At 63.3% G+C, this 20,112-nt stretch overlaps 2 protein-coding genes across 5 annotated transcripts; one reads left to right on the forward strand and one right to left on the reverse strand.

Moving 5' to 3' along the window:
• Positions 1-2,672: 2,672 nt before the first annotated feature.
• ANKRD52 (ankyrin repeat domain 52) lies at positions 2,673-16,234 on the reverse strand (the record flags this gene model as incomplete). 3 transcript variants are annotated; one of them, XM_079547773.1, is made up of 28 exons in its annotated part: positions 2,673-2,917; positions 3,536-3,627; positions 3,886-3,968; positions 4,176-4,258; positions 4,588-4,733; positions 5,092-5,175; positions 5,718-5,805; positions 5,884-6,103; positions 6,260-6,377; positions 6,482-6,569; positions 6,936-7,137; positions 7,462-7,533; positions 7,904-8,015; positions 8,297-8,374; positions 8,497-8,637; positions 9,051-9,119; positions 9,622-9,739; positions 9,824-9,906; positions 9,991-10,101; positions 10,428-10,510; positions 10,621-10,833; positions 10,960-11,102; positions 11,187-11,274; positions 11,392-11,592; positions 12,444-12,514; positions 12,975-13,053; positions 14,430-14,513; positions 16,208-16,234. In XM_079547773.1, the coding sequence occupies 28 exons, from the start codon at positions 16,232-16,234 to the stop codon at positions 2,673-2,675; spliced, it is 3,222 nt and encodes a 1,073-aa protein (XP_079403899.1). The 3 variants fall into 3 exon arrangements, with proteins under 3 accessions (XP_079403899.1, XP_079403898.1, XP_079403897.1); XM_079547772.1 differs by having other exon boundaries at positions 2,673-2,943; positions 3,532-3,627; XM_079547771.1 differs by having other exon boundaries at positions 3,886-4,017; positions 4,096-4,258.
• A 1,048-nt stretch (positions 16,235-17,282) lies between these two features.
• Positions 17,283-19,367, forward strand: COQ10A (coenzyme Q10A; the record flags this gene model as incomplete). Of its 2 annotated transcripts, XM_079547780.1 has the most annotated exons (5): positions 17,283-17,356; positions 18,359-18,505; positions 18,573-18,765; positions 18,832-18,933; positions 19,012-19,367. In XM_079547780.1, 5 exons carry the CDS (start codon positions 17,283-17,285, stop codon positions 19,177-19,179), a joined length of 684 nt encoding a protein of 227 aa, XP_079403906.1. In that variant the 3' UTR covers positions 19,180-19,367. The 2 variants fall into 2 exon arrangements, with proteins under 2 accessions (XP_079403906.1, XP_079403905.1); XM_079547779.1 differs by lacking the exon at positions 17,283-17,356 and having other exon boundaries at positions 18,156-18,505.
• Positions 19,368-20,112: the final 745 nt, after the last annotated feature.

Here is a 20,112-nt window from a genome sequence, read left to right on the forward strand (position 1 = left end):
CCGCGCTTCCCCCCCATCGCCCCCAGCCCCTGACCGCGGCCGCGCTGCTGAAACCTCGCTTCACTCCACTGTCATCATTATTATTATCGTCATTATTTATAATAAGACACGAGGGGAGAAAATCCTCCTCGCTAAGAGCAAGGGACGCGTCCACACGAAGCTGCAGGAGGAAACGAGAAGCCCTTACGAGGTCGCTTTGATTGTCTCATCGTCCCGTCGTCGCGTTGAGCGACAACGCGCAGCGCGGACAGAAGGCAAAAGGGGCCGGGGTTGGAAAAAGGAACCGAAAAGCGCAACCGAAATACCGAAAAAAATCAAAAGGAGAGAAGGAAAAGCAGCTCTGTGTGCTCTAAGGAATTCTCTCATCCCGGATGCAGCAGAAGCCGTGACGGACCGACCGCCAGCAGCCCAGGCCGCGGGGCTCCGGACCCCATCTCCCAGTGCAGGGAAAGGAGCCGGGAGATGAGGGACGCGGCAGCCATGTAAACAAATCTCTTTTTTTTTTCCAGTTCTCCTCTGCAGAATACTGAAAAGGATCTTCAGAAAGGACCTTTCGATTCAAGTTTCGTGAGCTCTGGTTCCCCATGAGGTATTCGGCGCAGGAAGGCCAGCGGGAGGACGGGGTGAGCGGGGAGCCCCGGGGGGGGGCAGGGAGCCGAGCAGCGCCGCCGGGGAGCAGCGGGCGCCAAGCCGCAGAGCTCCTGGGACACAAAGCGCTCGCAGCCGGCGGCCGCTGCTCCCCTTTGGTTCTGAGGGCTTTGGTAAAAGAGAGCCGCAGCGCGACGGGCGCCGCCTGCGCTGCCCAGGGCCGACCTGCGCCAGCGCCACGGAGCGGCTCCAGCAGCAGCGGGGAACGACGCCGATTTGGTTACAGAAACGCCCGCCTTCCTGCGCTGTGCAGAACCGGGAGGCATCGCGGGACATGGAGGGGTGGCTGGGGGGAGCGGGAGCCAAGCGGCCACAAAGCGGCCGAGAGCAGGACGTGAGCGGGACAGGAGCAGAGCACAGCCAGCCGTGAGTGGGACGCGAGCAGCCCCGAATCCGACACGAGCAGAATCCAAGCAGGCCACAAACAGCCCGCAAACAGAAATGAGCCGACGTGGGAGGCCACCAGCAGGAACAAGCGGGCTGCAAGAGAGCCGTGAGCACACCAAGAACAGGATGCAAGCAGGAGCCAAACCATGCCACGAGCTGCCATAGCTGTGAATGTGCCACGACAGGAACCAAGGCAGCCACAGCTGTGAATGTGCCACAACACGAACCAAAGCAGCCATAGCTGTGAATGTGCCACAACAGGAACCAAAGCAGCCACAACAGCCACGAGCAGGACGCAAGTAGGATGCAGCAGCACCAAGCTGCAGCTCCCAGCCCTGCTCTCGCCCCCAGGTGCCCCCAGCCCAGGCCGGAGCCAAAGCCAGCAGCAGCACGGACCGCAGGCCGCCCCCTGCAGCCCCCCCCCTTGGCTCCCCGCTCTTTGGCCTCGCAGCCTCGCCATGCGGAGCACGGGGCGCCGGCTCTGCGCCTGCTGCTGTTACAGTAATTCGGAAAGAAAAAAACAAAACGGAACAAAAAAACCCAGCAGTGCAACGTTTCTCGAATGCTTCAAACCTGCCTTATAAATACGATCTCTGAGATCAGAAAAGAAAACCCGACACAACAAAAAAACCCAACGATCTGACAAAGGCGCGAGCCACTAAAACCTGCCAGCCAGCTGCGGTAGAAAAATAAATACAGACCTATCAGGGGTGTGAATAAGGACGCTGAAGTGCATTTTCTTCCTTATTTAAAGGCTGAAGGTTTCAGATTTTTTTTGGATTTTTGTTGGTTTTTTCAAGGTAAATGCTTGTTTCTTTATAAATAACCTTTCTTCTAAAAAAAAGCAACACTGACTCTGGCACGGCAGCAGCCACGCGACACGGAGAACAGAAACTCTCTTAGGATCCGACATCTTGTCAAGAGGAAAAACAAAACCAAAAACAAACCAGAAACGGAAAACCAACAGAATCCCTAAAGTGCCTGGCGTGGGGAGCGAGGTTCCAGCAGCGCCCGCAGACTGCGGCGTCGGGCAGCAGCGCCCGCTTTTGCATAAAAATGACAGCTGCCAAAAGGGTGTTTTAGTGTCCCAGGTACAGTAGATCTCGATTCAAGTGTCTGCATTGGAATCGGAGGATGAGCACGAGAGAAAAGCGACTCAGAGAGGAGCGTTACAGCGGCACCTGGCCAGGAGCGAGCGCCCACCCCAGCGGCTGCACGGCACCCGACCCCAAAGCACACCAAGAGTTCAGGCTTCCCCGTCCCAGCGGAACCGATTCGATCCACCCCAAAAGCGGGAGCCAAATTCTCTTCCCACCAGCAGCCCCGCGGTCGGATGGTCCCCATCAGCCGCTTGCTTTTGTTTCTAATTGAGTTTTTCTCGTTTGGGTTCTGTGGCCGCGCAGCCCAGGAGGTGCTGGGTGCCACACGAGGGCTGCCAACGGCCGCAGCAGCGCGGCGGGGGCTCAGGGCAGCCCTGCTCCAGCAGCAGCGCGCCGCCGCTCAGCAAGAAGCGTTGAACTCTTGGTGTGCGCGGCCGCGCTAGAAGGCCCGCCCAGTCTTGTTCTCCTTTAAAGTGCCCTATATTTATAGAATTTCTAAATAAATATAATAAGATATTAGGTCACCCATAGTTTAAGCTACTCCGAGTAACAGCCGTCCAAGCCGATGGCGCCATGCCGGTCCTTGCCGTAGGGGCAGGAGCTGCCGTTGGGCAGCGCCCCGCAGGCCGCGGTCTTGGCTGCGATGCCGCAGTTCTTGAGGAGGTTGAAGCTGAAAGAGCTGATGGCGTCTTTAGGTGGGAAAGGCTTCATGGTGGAGAGGATAAGTGCCAGGCAGTCGGCAACGTCCTTGTTGGGGGCGCACGCCAAGGCTGGGGTGTGACCTGGGACAGAGCCGGAGGTGAAGGGGCTGCTGCCAGGACCCCCGGCACGGCCAAAGGGAGGAAGGGGCAGGGAAAGCCTCGCTTTCCGGCTCCGCGTCACCCTGCGCCCGGCAAGGGGCAGCTTTCATCCCATCCTATCTCAAAGGACCCTGCTCCTGGGCACCAGCGATCCCTGCCCTGCTTTGAAGCATGTTGGGATCAGCGGGAGGTGAGCTACAAAGCCTCGGAGCCCTGGCAGCGGGGCAGCACTACTGATATTTTTCACAACCTGAAGGTGTTCCAGCAGAGCAAAAACTGCTGGGATAAACAGCTTCTGGTGGCAGCAGCCAGCTTCTGCCAACTTGCAAGTGAGTCACCGGCTTATCAGCGGCCCAGGCTGGCACCTGGGCAAGCAAGCCCAGGAGACACACGAGATAAAAAGCCCAGACGATGCATGAGGTTAAGAGAGACATGTCTGAAAGCCCCCGGGACAGGGAATGCCTCCGCAGGGGTGGCAGGGGGTCGGCATCGTCACGCTGACCGAGCGCACGCAGCTCAGACGCGGAAGGGGTGGGAAATCCCAGCCCACCGCCTCCCCGCGCCGCCCCGGAGCCCCGCGCGGCCCTGAGCAACACGCACCTTCTTCATCCACAGCCAGCACGGTGGCACCTCTGCTGAGCAGGGCCTGGACAACGGCGGCCAGCCCGTTCCGTGCAGCGATGTGGAGCGGCCTGGGGAGGGGAGGCAGCGCTCAGGGGCAGGCAATGCAGCCACCCGGCCCTGGGGCGGCAGGGCCGCCCTCCCCCAGCATTGCACGCGTTGGAATCAGCGCAGGCATCGGGGCTGATGCTCACGGCGCGCACCAAACGCGTGCACCTCCTTCTGCCATCCTCTTTTCTCTCTCTCCTCTCACCCAGGCCTCACCACCCCCCCGGAAAGCCCTGATTTCCACCCCCCCTCCTCCCGGTGCCAGCTGTCCAAATACTCACATCTGCAGAGCACTGTTACTTGCATTGATAAGGCCAAGGTCTTGGGTTTCCCCCAGGATCAACAAGGCACACTTTTCATGACCCTGTAAAGGAGAATGAACTGCTTGTAGCACACAGGCAGCAAGACGGGAGCTGGGTGCTGCCAAAGCTCAAAGCAATTCCCTGGGATTCAGAGACACCCCCCAAACACATCCTTCCGGAACGGCTCACCACTCCAGAAGGGTCTGCAAAGACAGCTGATGTTTCCTACACTCCCTTCCCTGCAGTGCCCCTGGGCTCCGGCTCCTTACCTTGCTGCAGGCCAGGTGAAGAGCTGTGTTCTTGTTGACATCCAGCACAGTTATATTTGCTTTCGCTTGGTACAGCAGGAACTCTGAAATGAGGAGGGACAGCTGTCATGAGAAAGCGAAGTTCAGACCACGGCAGCGGGAGCAGCAGCCACACGCTGAGGGGCAGCAGAGGCACAGCCTGGCTCCAAAGGACCCCAGAGGAGGCAGAGGGGCCTCGCAGCCCACGCTGGGGAAAGCAGCTGCGTCGGTGGGGCCGACAGCCCCAGGAGAAGCTGAAAGCACTGCAGCCCCAGAGCAGCGAACGCCTCCGCTCCCCCAGGGAGTCCCAGGCTGCCGCAGGACACGGACAGCGTGGTGGCAGCCCCCTGCCGACCGGCCGTGCCTGGGGAAGGGGCGGCTGCTGCTCACGTACCAACAGCTGCGGTGTGCCCGTTCTCAGAGGCCATCATGAGGGGAGTCCTCCCCAGCTTGTCAGTCGTGTCCACCTCGGCTTGGTGGCGCAGAAGCAGCTGTAAACCATGGATGTTGTCTGCAAAGGCAGCAGCGTGAAGGGGTGTCCTGGGAAGAGGAGAGCTCAGGTAAAGAGAAGGGCACAGAAAGCACCGCAGCAAGACTGCCTGGGCCTGGAGACACGCCTGGGGACATCAGAGTTGGAACTCGACCATCTTAATGGCCCCTCTTCCAACCCAAACCATTCCACGATTCCACGATTTCAGGACAGGGGAGACGCAGAAGCAGCAGAATTGCTTTTCTGCACTGGGTGCAGCCATTCCCTCCCACAGCCACCCCAACAGGCTTCTAAGACAGGTCAGGTAGCGCTGCTGCCACTCTCCTGGTGGGAACCAGCAAGAAGGAAGAGCTGCAGGAGTCACAGCCACCACTCAGCAGCACCACAGAGAGCAACGCCTGCGCTCACCTTCCTTTGGCATCTCTGCTATTAACAATCTTGGCACCTAATGCTTCCACCAGCATTTCAGCAGTGCTGTCCTGGTTGTTAATTCTGCAGTGGGGACAAGAAGGAAAGTTAGAACAAGATTCAGCAGCATTAGCATGGCTGCATTGGAATGAGGAGTGGGCTCCTGAGGCTCGAGAGCCATCGGCAGCTAGCCTGGAGTCGCTCAGAGTAAAACACCCTTCCTCTTTTTTGACAGCAGCCAAGGAAGCACAACACCATGTCACAGAACTGCTTTGCTCTTCCCTCTGCTGTCAGCTTTCCAGGGCCTGACCCTCTCACCTCGGCAGCCCCACCAAGCCGGCACGTGGACCTCCTGCATGCCAGCCCTGGCTGCGCTGCACACAGCCAACAGACAGATGCCCTGCAGCTCCTAGAGGCCCTGCCACGGTCTGGCAGCCACCTCTCTGCCAGAGGGGAGCTGGGACAAAAGGGCTGTGTAACCCTGAGCTGTTACTGCCACCCGGAGAGGAGCCCTTGGCAAGCAGGACAGCTTTGGAGCTCCATCTGTAGGCTCCAGCCTGCTCTGGCCCTGCACCCCTCTCCCACGTCACCTGGTGAGAACCCAGGGCAGCCCCGACACCACTTACACTGCACAGTGCAATGGAGTAAAGGGGTTTCCTTCTAAGTATGCAAACGGATTGTGTTCAAGTAACAATTCAAGACAATCTTCATGCCCTGTGAGGAGAGAGAGACATAAGGCCGTCAGCACGCAGCCAGAGCAGAGGTGGGATGGCGCCCAGCCCCGGTTCTCACCGCTGTACGAAGCCCAGTGCATTGGTGAGTAACCGCTGTAGTCCACCACAGAGTCCAGGGGGTCAGTAGAGAGGGCTGCCTGCAGCAAGGTCCTCAGGATTTCTAAGTGCCCACACGCCGATGCAAAGTGGATCGGGGTCCGGCCTTTGAAATCCCGACACAGAACGAAGGCATCGTGGTCCAGCAGAGCAGCCAGGCAGTCCTCGCAGCCTGTTACAGCCTGTGCCAGAAGAGAGGACGAGGTCAGAGGAATCGGGCTACTTCACCGAGGACTCCTGTGGCAACAGGAGCCCCTCGCTTGTCCTCCAAGCAGCCCCACGCAGGAGGCACCAGAGCAGAAGCTGCAGGGCTCCAGGCGCCCCAGAGATGCACTCACCCCCCGATGCAGGGCGGTCCTTCCTCTCTTGTCGGCTGCGTCAGCTGTGGATCCCTTCTCCAGGAGGAGGTGGACGCAGTCGACGTGGCCGTTCATGATCGCCAGCATCAGTGGGGTTCTGTGGGGAGGAGGGGGCTTGGCACCGCGCTGCGCTCAGGCGCTGCCCCAGGCCTGACCACCACCCTGAGACGCAGCCCCAGAGAAAGGCGCAGGCGAACTCACTGGCCGTGGATGTCCATGACATCGGTGATGTCTGCCCGCTCCCCGCTGTCTATCAGGAGGTGCAGGGAATCAGTGTTCCCGTTGGCAGCTGCAGACAGCAGAGGAAAGGCGTCACAAACCCGCACCGACGAGTCCCTCCTTCCAGCTGCCACCACAGCCAAAGGTGCAGACTCGTGCTCAGCAGCCGGGCACACGTGGCTGAGCGAACTCATTACAGGGTTGCTAGGCTACAGGGCCGACAGCACACGCACAGGCTGAGCTGGAAACACGTGTGTGCAGAAGCCGCTGCTGTCCTCTCCCAGCTGCTGCCAGGCAACCGGGCCCCCAGCTTCTCCACAGGCGCAGCGCCTGCCCTAAGCCCCAGCCGTTTCCCCTTCCACGATGAGCAGCTGGGGAACGGCTAAAGGAGACCCCCGGCTCCCTTGCAGCCCCTCGCAGCCCCCAGCCTCATTACCTGCAGCGTGGAGAGGGGTCCACTTCCTCTTCCTCTCCTTCACCAGGGCGGAGGCGCCGTGGCTGGTGAGCACCTCCACGCACTCGGTGGAGCCTCTCTCCGTGGCGAGGTACAGGGCTGTCCGCCCCTTGTGGTCCCGCACGTCCAGGTTCACGAGGGTTTCTGCAAGTGTCTTCAGGGCTTCACAGTGACCATTATAGGCCTGAGGACAGAGCGGGCGACGTCACCGCAGCGTCCAGAGAGGCTGCGGCCTGCAGATCCAACCCTGGGACGGTTCTGCTGCCCCCTGTTGCGCTCCCACCCCACCCTGCCCACACGCAGCTGAGGCGGCCGTGAAACAGAAAGAGCAAGGAGCCCCAAGTGCAAATCGAAGGGACCTCGAGCCCCGGGCTGCTGCCCCCCTCCCGCTTTGCCCCACGCAGCTCTTTGGCCAAAATGGAGCTGCTGCAGCTCTCTAGGGCACAGCGAACCCCAGCTCAGAGCCAAGTGCCCTCTGCCACCCTGGGGCTGGGCCAGCCGTACTCACAGCTAAGTGCAAAGGGCTGACTGGAATGGTGCTTTCCACATCCTCCAGGCAGTTAAAAGACATTTCCAGGAGCTGCGACAGCCAAAACACAAACAGTAAGGGCCCCCCGAAAACACGCCATCGTGGAGGCTTCAACCCACACCCTATCAACCAGCAGGCTGCAAGGCAAAAACAGAACCAACTCATCTGCCCTGGAATGATCTGAACTACAGGAGAGAACCTTCCTTAACCTCACCAAGGCCCAAGTTCTTCCTCTGTGCTACCATCAGCACAACGGCTCGCCGAGAATCCCCGTGGAATTTAATCAAACCCACTTCCCTTCCTCCTGAACAAACAGCACTGCAGCGCTTCCAATGCACACAACTGGACGCTGCAAGGCTCCAGAGGTCCTCGTGGGGGCCTACCCCACCCCTGGCAGCACACAAGGCTTTGCTTTACTCACCAGTTCAAGGTTCTGCCTGTTGCCATACGCAGCTGCATAGTGGACAGCTGTGTATCCCTGCTTGTCCCGGAGGGATGGGTCAGCACCATTATCCAGCAAGAACTCTAAACAACTGCAGCAAGAGAGAGAAAGGGAGATCAGGAAAACAGTGAGAGTAGAGAAGCATGCCCAGGAAGGGACCTCCTGCTCGATCTGAGAGCAGATGCTGTATGAAACCCTGCTGGACACGGAGCGCATGCAGACGCCCTGGGGATCAGGGCTGGGGCGATGGCCAAGGTTTGCTCAAGAACCAAACCAGCAGGTGTTTCCTCATTGCAGCTCAGCTCAGCGCAAGCAGGAGTGAAGTATTGCCCTGGGAAGGGGTGAACAACAGATGGGGCTGCACGGACTCACAAGAATGCCTCCTTCATCCTGGACTCCTTCAGTGGCTCCTCATCAGTGTCATGGCTGTTTCCTGAATGAGTCTCTGCTCTGAAGGGTCAGAAGCTCCCATCAGTTTGCTGACCACCCCCCTCCCCCCTCCCCACAAGGCACGGCTTGGGGAGGCGGCCGGGGCACAGCAGAGCATCCCCCCGCTCAGGGCACACGCTCACCTCCTGTACGTGTCCGAAGCAGCAGCATAGTGTAAGGGGGTACAGCCTTTACAGTCAGCCTCGTTAATACTGGCTCCTGCAGTGACCAGCGTCACTGTACACTGATAGCTGCCGTTGGCAGCTGCGTAGTGCAGTGGAGTCCTGGGGAGGAGAAAGGAGAAAGGGCTGAGGAGCACCGACTGTCACAGGGAAACCGGGGGGCACGGGCAGGACCCAGGGAGATGCCCACCCCAGCTGCCAAGCTGCACCTCACTTTGGGCAGCTGCTCCGTTTAAAGAGCCAGAGCCAGACTCCTCAGGGAGATGTGGGGCTAAAGCAGCAGCGTATGCAGGGCACTACATCCAAAAGCCTCCCTGGAGGCAGTGTTTTGTCTTCTGACACCAAGCCCAAGCCATGATCCTGCCCAGATTCAGCTGGCATCACCTCCTAAACCCCAGCTCAGCCCCACACTACTGCTGGGCGGCTGTAAACACCACACGCAGACCTGGGAGAAGCCCAGCCCAAACCCAGCTGCTGCAGAGGAACCACCTTTGCAACGCCCACAGCACGCTTACCTTCCGAATTTATCTCTCCTCCTCAAGTCAGCACCGCTGCTCAACAGCAAATTAAGACATTCAACGTTCCTACAGGAGTTGGGGAGACGAGTCAGACACAGACGAGAAGGCAGCGCAGCAGCAACGCTGACTCCTCCTAGTTGCAGACAAGGCAGCTGCACTCCTACCCACACAGCCTGGCTGTGCAGAGTTCAGCGCAGCCCGTCAGCTGCAGCCACGGCTGGATCTGCTCGTGCAAAGCCCTCCAGCAGCATCGCCCCCCTGCCTCCTGCACTGCCAGCGCCGCCCTGCACCGCGCGGCGAAACGGCACCAGGCGTTCACACGGCCAGCTGAGCCCTGCTGCTCTTCTGGCATCACACTGCGAACCCTTCCCAACCTCGGCCAAGCGAGCACTGCAGCTCCACGTCAAATAAAGGCCAACAGTCCCAGGGCGCAGAGGCTGGGATGCATCAGAACCAACACCCCCACACGGCCCAGCGGCGCCCCGTCTGCTCCTGGCCCTCAGCACACATCCCGACCGCCTGCCCAGGGCCGGGCTCGGCACCCAGCGGCAGGCAGCGCTCAGCTCACCCTCCAGAAGCAGCAGCGTGGAGGCAAGTCCTCCCAAGGTTGTCAGGTGTGTTGATATCAAAGCCTGCAGACAGCACGTGCTCATTGCTCAGCGAGGAGACGATGCTGTACAACTGACCTGCGGGGCAGAGGGAAGGGAGTCAGGGCAGCGCAGCTCTCAGCCTGAGGATCCCCCGCAGGCAGGGGCAGCCCGGCCACTCACCTGAGGAAAGTAGCTTACGACAACAGTCTGAAAATCCAAAGAGAACAGCTAAGTGCAGAGGGAACATGTCGTGGATCCCACGCCTGCAGGAGAGGGAATGGGCTCAGCGCGGGCCCTCCTCGCATCCTCCAGCCCAAGGAGGCAGGGAAGGGAGAGATCTTCCTTACCTTGCAGTGTCAGCACCATTCGTCATCAAAGTACTAATTAGCAGCTCGTGGCCATATCTAGCAGCAACATGGAGGGGGGTATTGCCGTATTTGTCAGCACAGTCAATCTCACTGCCTGGAAAGGGAAAGCTAAACGTTACCAGCAGATCTCTGCACTCTAACCCCAGGAAGCAGCCTTGCTCTGAAAGAGGCTCAGGCTGCGCCGGGAGCGAAGAACACGGGCCAGGCTGCTCTGGTGGCTGTGTCCCATCTCAGGACGTGGCTGACAACTCGAGTCCATTCTGCATCATGCAGGACAGCTGCAAGCCGCTGTCTGTGCTGGGAGCCCACCTGCCAGCCCGGGGCATTACATCTCCCCTTGTCCCCCAGGAAGGGACGCTTTCAGCCCCCTGGGGGAGGCACTGAGCAGCACAGCAGCAGGATGGGGCAGCAGCCACTCACCATTCTGAATGAGGATCTGCGAACGCGTGAACCGCCCGTGGATGGCAGCCATGTGCAGGGGGCTCTTCCCTTCCTTACTCTGCAGAGAGCAGAAGCGAGGTCGCGTCAGGCTCCTGTCACCACCCCAAGCTCCCCCCGGGGCAGCGGAGCCCCGCATCCCCACCCAGGGCTCAGCCCTCGGCACCAGACCTGAAAGTTGACGTCGGCCCCGTTGTTGACGAGGAGCTCCAGGCACAGGGCCCCGTTGGTGGAGACAGCAGCAAAGTGCAGAGGGGTGAAGCCCTTCTCGTTAGGCTGATTGACGTTGGCGCCGTAATTAACCAGTTCATTGGCCACGGCATCTTGGCCCATGTAACAGGCGATGTGAAGTGCAGTGTTACCGAAGGAATTTGGTTCGTCGATCTGCAGGAGCAGCAAACCCAGAGGATTTGGGGATTGAGAAGGAAAAAAAGGGGGATAAAAGGGGCAGCCACAAAGCAGCCCACGCTGCCAGGCTGCCCGGCTCCCAGAGCCCGGCTGCGGCCTCACCTCCACGCCCAGCCGCAGCAGGTGACGCACAACCTCGATCTGCCCGCTGGCCGCCGCCGTGTGCAGCAGGGTGTAGCCCTTCTTGTCCTTGCACATCACGTCGGCTCCCCGGGCCACCAGCAGCTTCAGAACTTCCAAATGCCCTGCGGGAAGGAGAGGTGAGAGCCCACGGGCACAGAGCGCGCTGCGAGGCGAACCGGCGGGGCGACGCCTTCTGGGGGACCTACCCAGAAAAGCCGCCCAGTGGATGGGCTGGCGATCCTTCTTGTCGCAAGTACTCAGGCTGGCCCCTTTGTTTAACAGCAGGTTCACCATCTGGGTGGAGAAGAGCAGCGTGAGGGGCCTGGCTGCCGTCCCACCCCCCCGGCGCCGCAGGAGCAGCCCAGACGCGGGAGGGGACGCGGCGAGGAGCCTGCGCCCCTGTGCACCCACCTCGAGGTGGCCGCTGTGCACGGCGTGGTGCAGCGCCGTGCGGCCCGTGCGGTCGGCGACATTGACAGTGCTGAGCAGGGGGATGATGGCCTCCACGCACTTGGTGGCCCGGTTGGCAGCGGCGACGTGCAGAGGCGTTTGCCAATACTTGTCGCGGGCATTGACGTCTGCCGAGTGCTTCAGGAGGAGGTGAAGTGCTTTCTGGCAGGAGCAGAGGAGAGGAGAGCTCCAACTCAGCCTGCTGGAGCCACAGGCTCATCCCACCCGAGCACAGCTGTGAACTGCAGCCGCATGGGGGTACTGGCACGGGAGAAACGCATCTGAGCCGCGGGACGTAACGGAATGAGGGCTGGTTTGTGACCAAGGAGGTGCAGAGCACCAGAAGGACAACGAGCGGAACCCATCGAGCTGCACCCTACAGTGATTCCCTTTTTGCTGACAGCGGCCGTGCGCTGCAGCCCCACACTCGCAGCACCTCCTGGACACGCAGCGACTTTCCACACGCTCCCAGCCCGCAGCAAACGCCTCTGGCAGAGCTTTGCGCTCACGCATTTCATCTCCTGCCTGCTGCCAATCAGACAATCCACAAGGCCAGCTGATGTGTGGTAACTTGCCCTGCGTGTCAGATTCAGAGCTGCTGAACCCTGCCTCCAACCAACACGGCAGCAACGTTCCTTGCTCTCAAGTAACTCAAAACGGGACGGAGTTAAGCGGGATGAAGTTAAGCCCACGAAAGCCAAATGTCAGGAAACCTTTCCAACAAGATCTCCTGGAATCGGCTCCAAAAAGAGAGAGGGAGCCCCATTATCCGTCAAAGAAACATAAAGCTGGATTAACCAAAGCCCTTGGGAAGGGGGAAAAGGCAGGAGGGCAGCGTGGGGAAAACACGCGCTGGCTCCTGAAGGAGGCAGGGAGCAGACAGGGTCTTCCCCAGCTCTCATTTGAAGCATCTGCGTTACGAGGCCATCCTCTCCCCACTCCAACAGAACCATCCGAGCCAAAGGCAGGCAGGACAGAAGAGGAGCAGCGCTCCTCCTCCCAGCAGCACGTACCTCGTTGCGAGAAGCCGCAGCGCGGTGCAGCGGGGTGAGCCAAACAGTGTCCTTTGCATTGACATTAGCACCTGAGGAAGAACGAGAGCAGAGGCTCAGGAACAGAGGTGCCCAGCTGCTGCCACGCGGGGCTCCTGCAGGCACGAGCAGCAGCCCTGCTGCAAAAGGGGGCTGTGCTGAGCTTCAGGCGAGGACAGAGCCCAGGAAAAGCCACATCCCTTAAGGCTCTGCCAGCTCCCCTCCGAGCCAAACAGCCGCAGCAGAGCCCCGGAACGCAGCTCCCTCCTGGCTGGGTGCCCTCCTCTGTTAGTTCAGCTCCACGCTGCTTCGCCATCTGAACAAACCTCTTAGGATTACAGCAACGTTTCCTAATCTTTCCCTGCTGCAATCCCACTGGCTTAATTACGAGCACAGGGGAGTTTGGAGGGTGACCAACCCCTCCTGCTCTGCACCTCCCAGCGCAGAAGGGATCAGAACGACTCCCTCAAGGCAGCCCAGTGCTGAGCACAACGCCCGAGCCCCGGCCCTTACCTGACAGTATGAGGAGCTCGAGGATTGCAACATCTCCTATGTAGGCAGCAGCATGCAGAGGTGTTCGTCTTTCTTGGTCCTGAGCAGGGATGGAAGGAGCTGCCATCAGCTCTGAGAGCAGGGGAGCGCTCAGCACAGCCCCTCCTGCCCAGCACAGCACAGCAGGTGGCTCAGGGCACGCAGTGGGAAGCTGCTCCTAACGAGCCGCCTCCCCCCACGGGAACCGCAGGCAGTTCCTGCAGCCTGCTGGAGGCCAGCGAGGCTCGCGAAGCCCCTCTCCAAGCCTTGGTTGGATTAGCTGAAGAAAAAACACCTTTCACTTCTGTTTGCTCAGGGCTGGGCCCTGCGCTGCCTCTGCCTGCAGGCACTCAGCTCAGTGCCACGTACCAAAGCTGGGAAGCAAGCAAGGGGAAAGCTGGAAGAGCACAACTCGCTTCCAGTCCCACATTTTGTGTTGGGGGGGAAAAGTGATTGCTTTTCAGAGAGCTAAGCACTGGGAAATGGTGGCAGTCTCATATTTTGCAGCACGTTGAGCTGGCACGGCCAGGCAGGAGGATGTGAAAGCGAAACCCAGCTGGCAGGTCAGCAAACAAGCAACAACATCTCTAAACCTGCACACCAGAAGGAAATTACGCATCAACAATCGCGGTTTTATTCCCTCGGCAGCTGCACGAGAGCCCTGCAAAACAATCCCAACACTGACAGCGAGGACGAGGCGCTGCCCGGTCCCTGACCCAGGCAGGCACAGGGAGAAGCCCTCAGCCCTTCACACGCAGACCGTGCCACCACGCTCTGCCACAGGCAGCAGGCAGAGCAACAGGGGCGGCGCAGAGCCCAGCACCGCAGCCCAGCAAGGCGGTGAAGCACAACACCGCTGCGCTCGTGGCTCAGCGCTCGGGCTGGGAGCGCGGCGACTGCTGAGCCGGCGCTGGTCCAATGGAGGAAATGGGGTGTGCACCAAGGGGGGACCCACGGGGCGTCCCAGAGAGGAGCAGCACCTTCCGGCACCCACCAGGCTCACTCTGCTTTGCTGACCAGCTCCAATCTTCCTCCCTCCACTAGGAATACCCTTACGGTTGGGTTCTCGTCAAGCCGTTCTGGGTCAGCATCCCAAAGAAGTAAAAGGTGAAGCGGCGGCGTGGCAGAGCTGAGCCCCCACGGGAGCCCCCCCCCCTCAGCCCACCGCCTCCCAGCCACGCTCTGCACCACGGGAGGCTTCAGGAAGAGCTCTCCAGGATGGGAGCCCCGTCCTTCCACACACCCCATTTTACACGATGGAGGCCATGGGACAAAACAGCTAACAGCGGCAAAATCCTGAATCGACTGGAGCCCCCAGCTCTGAGCTCCCTGCAGAGCCCACCCCAAGCCCCCCAGCAGCCCATGGCCCCCCAGCGCTGCTGGGAAGCGCGGCGGGAGCCGGGTGGGGGCCTGAGCCGCAGGCTGGGCAGCACTCACCAGTATGTTGATATTCTCCTTCTGATTCAGCAGCGACCGCACTTCCTCTACATCGCGGTTGAAGATGGCTTGGACCAGAGGGGGCTGCAGAGAGAGGGATGGGGGGGAGGTGAAGGAGGGAGACGGAGCCCTGAAAGCTGAGTGCGGTCTGTGCGAGGAGCAGGACGGGGTGCTGAGCAGCTCAACCCGCACCAGGGACCGACCTCAAAGCCAGTGGAGGCGGTTCTCATGGCCTGGTATCTTTTAGCAACAGGGATCGATGCATTCGTTTAAAACCAACCCATTACTTCAGCAAAGGGAACCCAGCAACCATGGCTCTACAACTCCCCGTTTCAGCTTCCGTGGGTGAAAGTCTTGCCTTCCTCAATAATTCTGCACCGGGGGCACCGCAGAATACTTTTATCTTTTGCCTTGATGGCTTTGCCTCAGAAGAAGCCCAGGAGTCATAATAGAACACTTTTATCACCAGCTGCAAGGACACCTTCCTCGGTGCCACACACCCTGCTCTAAAAGCTGCTCGCTGCGGCCAAGCAAGCAGTGGGAATTGCTTGGGAAAGGAAAAAGCCACTGAAGGGCCTCCGGAAAATGGGGACGGAGGAGGTGGGCACTCGACCACCCTTCACAGCACTGAGCGTGCCCAAAGGGACGCGAGAGTCCTTGGAAAAGAGCGAACACGTGCGCCCATACAGTGCACAGACAGCCTTAGCTGTTCAGATGTGGAACCTGAACTCTGAGAGGCTGCTTGTTTGTCACGGCGCCTGGTCTGCATGGCGAGGAAGAAAGGCGTGCTGCTTTCTAACACTGCACTGGGGTTACAGAGTTTTCCTCCTGGATTCCGGATGACAGCACGGATGGGTTTTGGACGGGGAACGCTCAGAGGGTGGCTTAGAAAAGCTCCCTGCTATGGAGCCTAGGCAGCGGTGCTGAGTGCAGGACGGTGAACCGCAGGGTGCCCAGACTCCGCTCAGTGGGAGATCCCGGATTTTTCACCGCTCTCCCATCCCTAAAAGCGGCGCCGCATCCCCCGCGTTTGGTGGGGCAGCAGCCACGCAGCCCGGCGCTCTGCGCCCAGCACCGCCGGCTCCCGCAGCATCCACCTGAGAGCCGTCAAAGCCGGGCAGCGCATCCCGGCTCGGAGGCAACGCGTGACTCATCCCGTCGGAATGCGGCACACGGCATCCCTCGGTTCGACGTTAAAAAACACAGAAATGCGATAAAAACGGGCAGGCGCCGGCAGAGGCACCGCGCCGTCACACCCACCGCCCCCCGCGGGGCAGCGGAACCGCTCCGGTGACCGGAAAAATAAAAAAAGTTCTCGTGCAGCCGCAGCCGCGCGCCCGCTTCCCCCGCCAGCCTTTCCCCTCCCGCGGCCGCGACGCTCCGCGAGGATCGGACCCAGCCGGGCCCGGGCGGAGCCCGCGGGGGAGCAGGGCGGGAGTGGAAGCGGCAAAGGGCCACGTGCGGGCGGCGCTGCGGGAACCGCGGCCGTCCCAGAGCTGCGGGCCCGCGGCCTCCCCCGGGCCGAACCCCGACCGCGCTGCGGCCCGGCGGCCCCCACCGCCTCGCCGAGCGCGGATCGCGGCGCTGCGGCGCCGCGGGGGGGGGGAGCGGGGGTTCGGGCCGGGCCCGGCAGCGGGTTGCGGTCCGGCGGGAGGCCCCGCGGCCTGGGGCGGCGGCCCGGCCCGGTGCGGAGCGCGGTAGGCCGCGCATCCCCGGACTGGCGCGGCGGCGGCGCCGGGCGCGCTGCGGGCTCGGCGGGGCGGACGCGGCGGCCGTACCTGGTCCGTGATGCTGAGAATCCCCATCTCGGGGCGGCCCTCAGCGCTCAGCTCCCGGCATCGGGCTCCGGCCGCGGCGGCTCCGCTCGGGCGGCTGCGGGGCGGGGAGCGCCAGGGCCCGCCCACCGCCGGGGAGCGGCCGACACCGCCGGGCCGCAGCGCCGCCGCCGGCCGTTACCACCGCCAGCACCGGCGGCGGGGCGGGGCCGGGGCCGGGCCGCGGGGGTCGTCGCCCCCATCGGGCCGGGGCGCGGGAAGGCGTCGGCGGGGACGGGGCGGCCCGGCCCAGGAAAGGGGCGCCGAGGGGCGCCCGGCACGTGCGGGTCTGGAGCTGCCGCGGCCGGGCGCGGACGCGGAGCTCGGGGCGCTTCCTTCGCTTCCCCCTCCCGGGCCGGGCGGCCCCGCCGGCTCCCCATCATCCGTCCCGCGCCCCATTGGCCTCCGGTTGGGTTTCCCGCCGGGGACCGGGGCTGCCATCGCGGAACTCCCGCCGCCTCCGGGCCAGTGAGAGGCCGAGGCTGAGGCCGAGCGTTGCGCCGCGTTACGGAGGCTCCGCGACGAGCCGGGAGCTCCGCGGTAGAACCGGCCGGGGGCGGCGGGCGCCACGAGCGCTGCGGCCCCGCACGGCGCCAAGCGAAGCGACGCCTTCACACCGCCACGTGGGCGGCGCCTCCCGGTGCGGGGATGCACAGCCCGGCTCCGCGCGTTTCCCCGGCCGTGCGCACCGGTGCTGCACGGAGGGCGGCTTTTGCTTCGGTACGACGAGACCGAACCGGGGAAGCGAGAAAAACGAGCCCTGAGCGCTCAGCGGCGATGCCGCACGGAGGGGCGGCGGAGCCCCGGCCCGAGGGAACGGGAGGAAAGGAGCGAACCCGGGCGGAACTACAAGTCCCGGCGTGCCTCGCGCGGCGCGGCCTACCGCTCCCGGCGTGCCTCGCGCGCGGGCACCGCCCGGCTCCGCCCCCCGGGCCGTGACGCGCGCGGGCTCTATGGTGACGCGGTAACGTCACGCGCGGGGTGAAAGGTCACGGCGACGCCGGGCTGAGGGCAGCGGAGCCGCGTCCCGGCCCCGGTCATGGCGGCCCGGCGGCTCCGCGGGGCCCTGCAGCTCGGGGCGCGGCAGCGGGCGGTGGCGGCGCCTCCTGGGAGGTGAGCGGCGGGACCGGGCGGAGACCGCGGGGACGGACGGGGACGGGGACGGGGAGGCCTCGGCGCGGGCCCAGAGGTCACCGGTGCGGGGCGCGGCTCCGCGGGGAGCGAACGGCGCGCACTGCGGGGCGGCCGGGACGAGGCGGGGGGCGATGCGGGGCGGCGGCCGTCGCCGCGCCCGGGACAACGGGAGCGGTGCGGGGACGCCGGCGGTCCCGGCTGACCTCTGCGCCCGGGACGTGGCCGGCAGCCAGCGGCTCCGCGCCGGGACGGGGGCACGGCCGGTCCTGGAGCTCCGCCCGTCGCCGCCCCGGGGCTTCTTTGGCGGGTACCGAAATGGGGCCTTTCCTCTCGCGGCCGCCGGTCCCGGAGGAAAGCCGTTAAAATTCCCACGGCGATGGAGCGCGTCCGGCCGGCGCTGCCGCGGGGACGGCGGTGACAAACGGCTCTGCCGGGCTGCAGCCCCCGAGGCCGCGCTGTCGCCTCGGATGTGAGGCGGGTCGGATCTGGGTGATGCGAGGCTGCGGGCGCTGATGGGACCCCACCGCTGCAGGGCTGCGTGTGGGACCCGGCACCGCCAGGGCTGCGCAGCGTCGCCGCTTCCCTCCCGGCGGGGCGGCACTGCCTGCACGGCCCTGAGCGAGGTGGGAGGTGGAGGAGGGTGAACGTCGGGGCTCAGCTGGGCTCCGAGCTGCCCCAGCCCTGCGGAGCTGGGGAGGGGCCGCGGGCAGTTGTCCTCGCTCTGCCGCTCTGGATTAGGTGTCCCCGAGGTCAGGTTTCCCTCTGCCTTCCTCCTCTTATGCAACAGCAGCGCTGGCACCGGCTGCGCTCGGACTTTCCTGGCCTCTCCCTGCTGCCCGCAGCCCCGGGGCGGGATGGATGGGGCAGCTCCCCAGCGCACCCCGTGGTTACTCCCAGCCGGGGGCTGAGGGGGGGGATCCCCAGCAGAGCCGTGGGGCGGCCCCGCGCCGCTTCCTCTGCCCACACCTCTCTCCTGTGCAGACTCACAGCACCGTGCGGCCTCGGCTTCGGCCGCCTGGCGGTCAGCGCTGAGTGGCAGCTGCAGCGCGCGCCCGCCCGCTCCTTCCTCAACCTCGCGGGCTCCTTAACCAACAAACGCAAGGAATACTCAGAGCGGCGCATCATCGGGTAGGTTTGGGTCCCGCAGCCGACGCCGGGGCCCGCGATCCCCTCTGAGCGCCCGCTCTGCGCGCAGGTACTCCATGCAGGAGATGTACGACGTGGTCTCCAACGTGGACGACTACAAAACCTTCGTGCCCTGGTGCAAGAAGTCGGTGGTGGTCTCCAAGCGGACGGGGCACATCAAGGCGCAGCTGGAGGTGGGATTCCCGCCCGTCCTGGAGCGCTACACCTCCATCGTCACCCTCATCCGCCCGCACCTCGTCAAGGTGAGCGCGGCCCCTCGCGGCCCCAGCCCCGCCGCCGCCCGGCCCTGATCTCCCGCTCCCCCGCAGGCCGTCTGCACGGATGGGCGGCTCTTCAACCACCTGGAGACAAACTGGCGTTTCAGCCCCGGCATCCCCGGTTACCCCCGCACCTGCACCGTGGATTTTTCGGTGAGCCCCGACGCCCGGCTCGATGCCCGGCGGGACGCGGCCCAGCGCCTCCCCGGCTCACGGCGCTCTCCTCCTCAGATCTCCTTCGAGTTCCGTTCCCTGCTGCACTCCCAGTTGGCCACCGTGTTCTTCGACGAGGTCGTCAAGCAGATGGTGGCGGCCTTCGAGCGCCAGGCGGCCAAGAGCTTCGGGCCCGAGACCCGCATCCCGCGGGAGCTCATGTTCCACGAGGTGCACCAGACGTGAGGGCGGCGCTGCGGCTGCGGACTGTGCCAGGCTCAGCCCCGCCCCCCTCTTAAATATTTATTTGAGTGCGTCTTTGCTGCCGTTGCCTGGAATTCCCTCCCGGCCCCGCGGGCGCCAAGCGCTGCTCCTGCAGGGGGCTGCTGGGAGACCCCCGGCCCCGTCGCACCACGGCAGGAGCCGCGGCCCAGCGCCGGACTCCCTCATTTTGTAGCTGATTTTGGTTTTAAGTTTTTGTTTTAGTTTTTTTTTCTTTTTTTTTTTTGGGGGGGGGGGGGGGGGGAGATTTTTTTTTTTTTTTTTAAACCCTTCGTTCCTCTTAACTCTGCAAGGCCAGAGGGCTCCAGCTCCTGCGCCCGCGGTGGAGGAACTCCCGGGTCAGCTCTGCCTGCCCCGCAGAGGAGGAAGGTTGGCGCTCGCTGGCGGGGGAGCCCGGCCGGATCCTGCTGGGGAACACAAGCGGTTGGTGGGGGTCTCGCCGCCGGGTCCCCCCGCCCCTGCCCCGACTCTTCAGGAACAGAAGGGAAGAAGGGGCGGAGCGAGGCGGCGGCGGGGCCGAGCTGCCAGCCCCTCGCCTGCGGCCGCCGTGCGCCCGCCCCGCCGCGCAGTTTGCACAAGTCTCACGCACAGCAGGGACGGGGGCCTCGCTCTGACCGGCCCCTGCCCCCCCCCACCCCCCCCCCCGACCCGTTGCCCCTCGCCACCCCAGGGACCAGCACGGCCCCGGCCCGAGGCGCCCCCCGCTCCCCCTGAGCTTCCCTACCTTCAGCCTGGAGGACCCGGGCTCCAGCAGGCCGTGACACCCGCTGGGGGGCCACGAGGGGCCCCCTGAGCCACCCCCCGGCCCTAGGCTCCCCCACTCAGCCCCCCCGGTTCCATCCCCATCACGGAGGAGAACGTGGCCTTGCTGTCCAAGGAAGGACTTCTGCGTATGCC

The sequence above is a fragment of the Tetrao urogallus genome (genome assembly GCF_951394365.1).
Source record: "Tetrao urogallus genome assembly, chromosome: 31".
NCBI lineage: Eukaryota > Metazoa > Chordata > Aves > Galliformes > Phasianidae > Tetrao > Tetrao urogallus.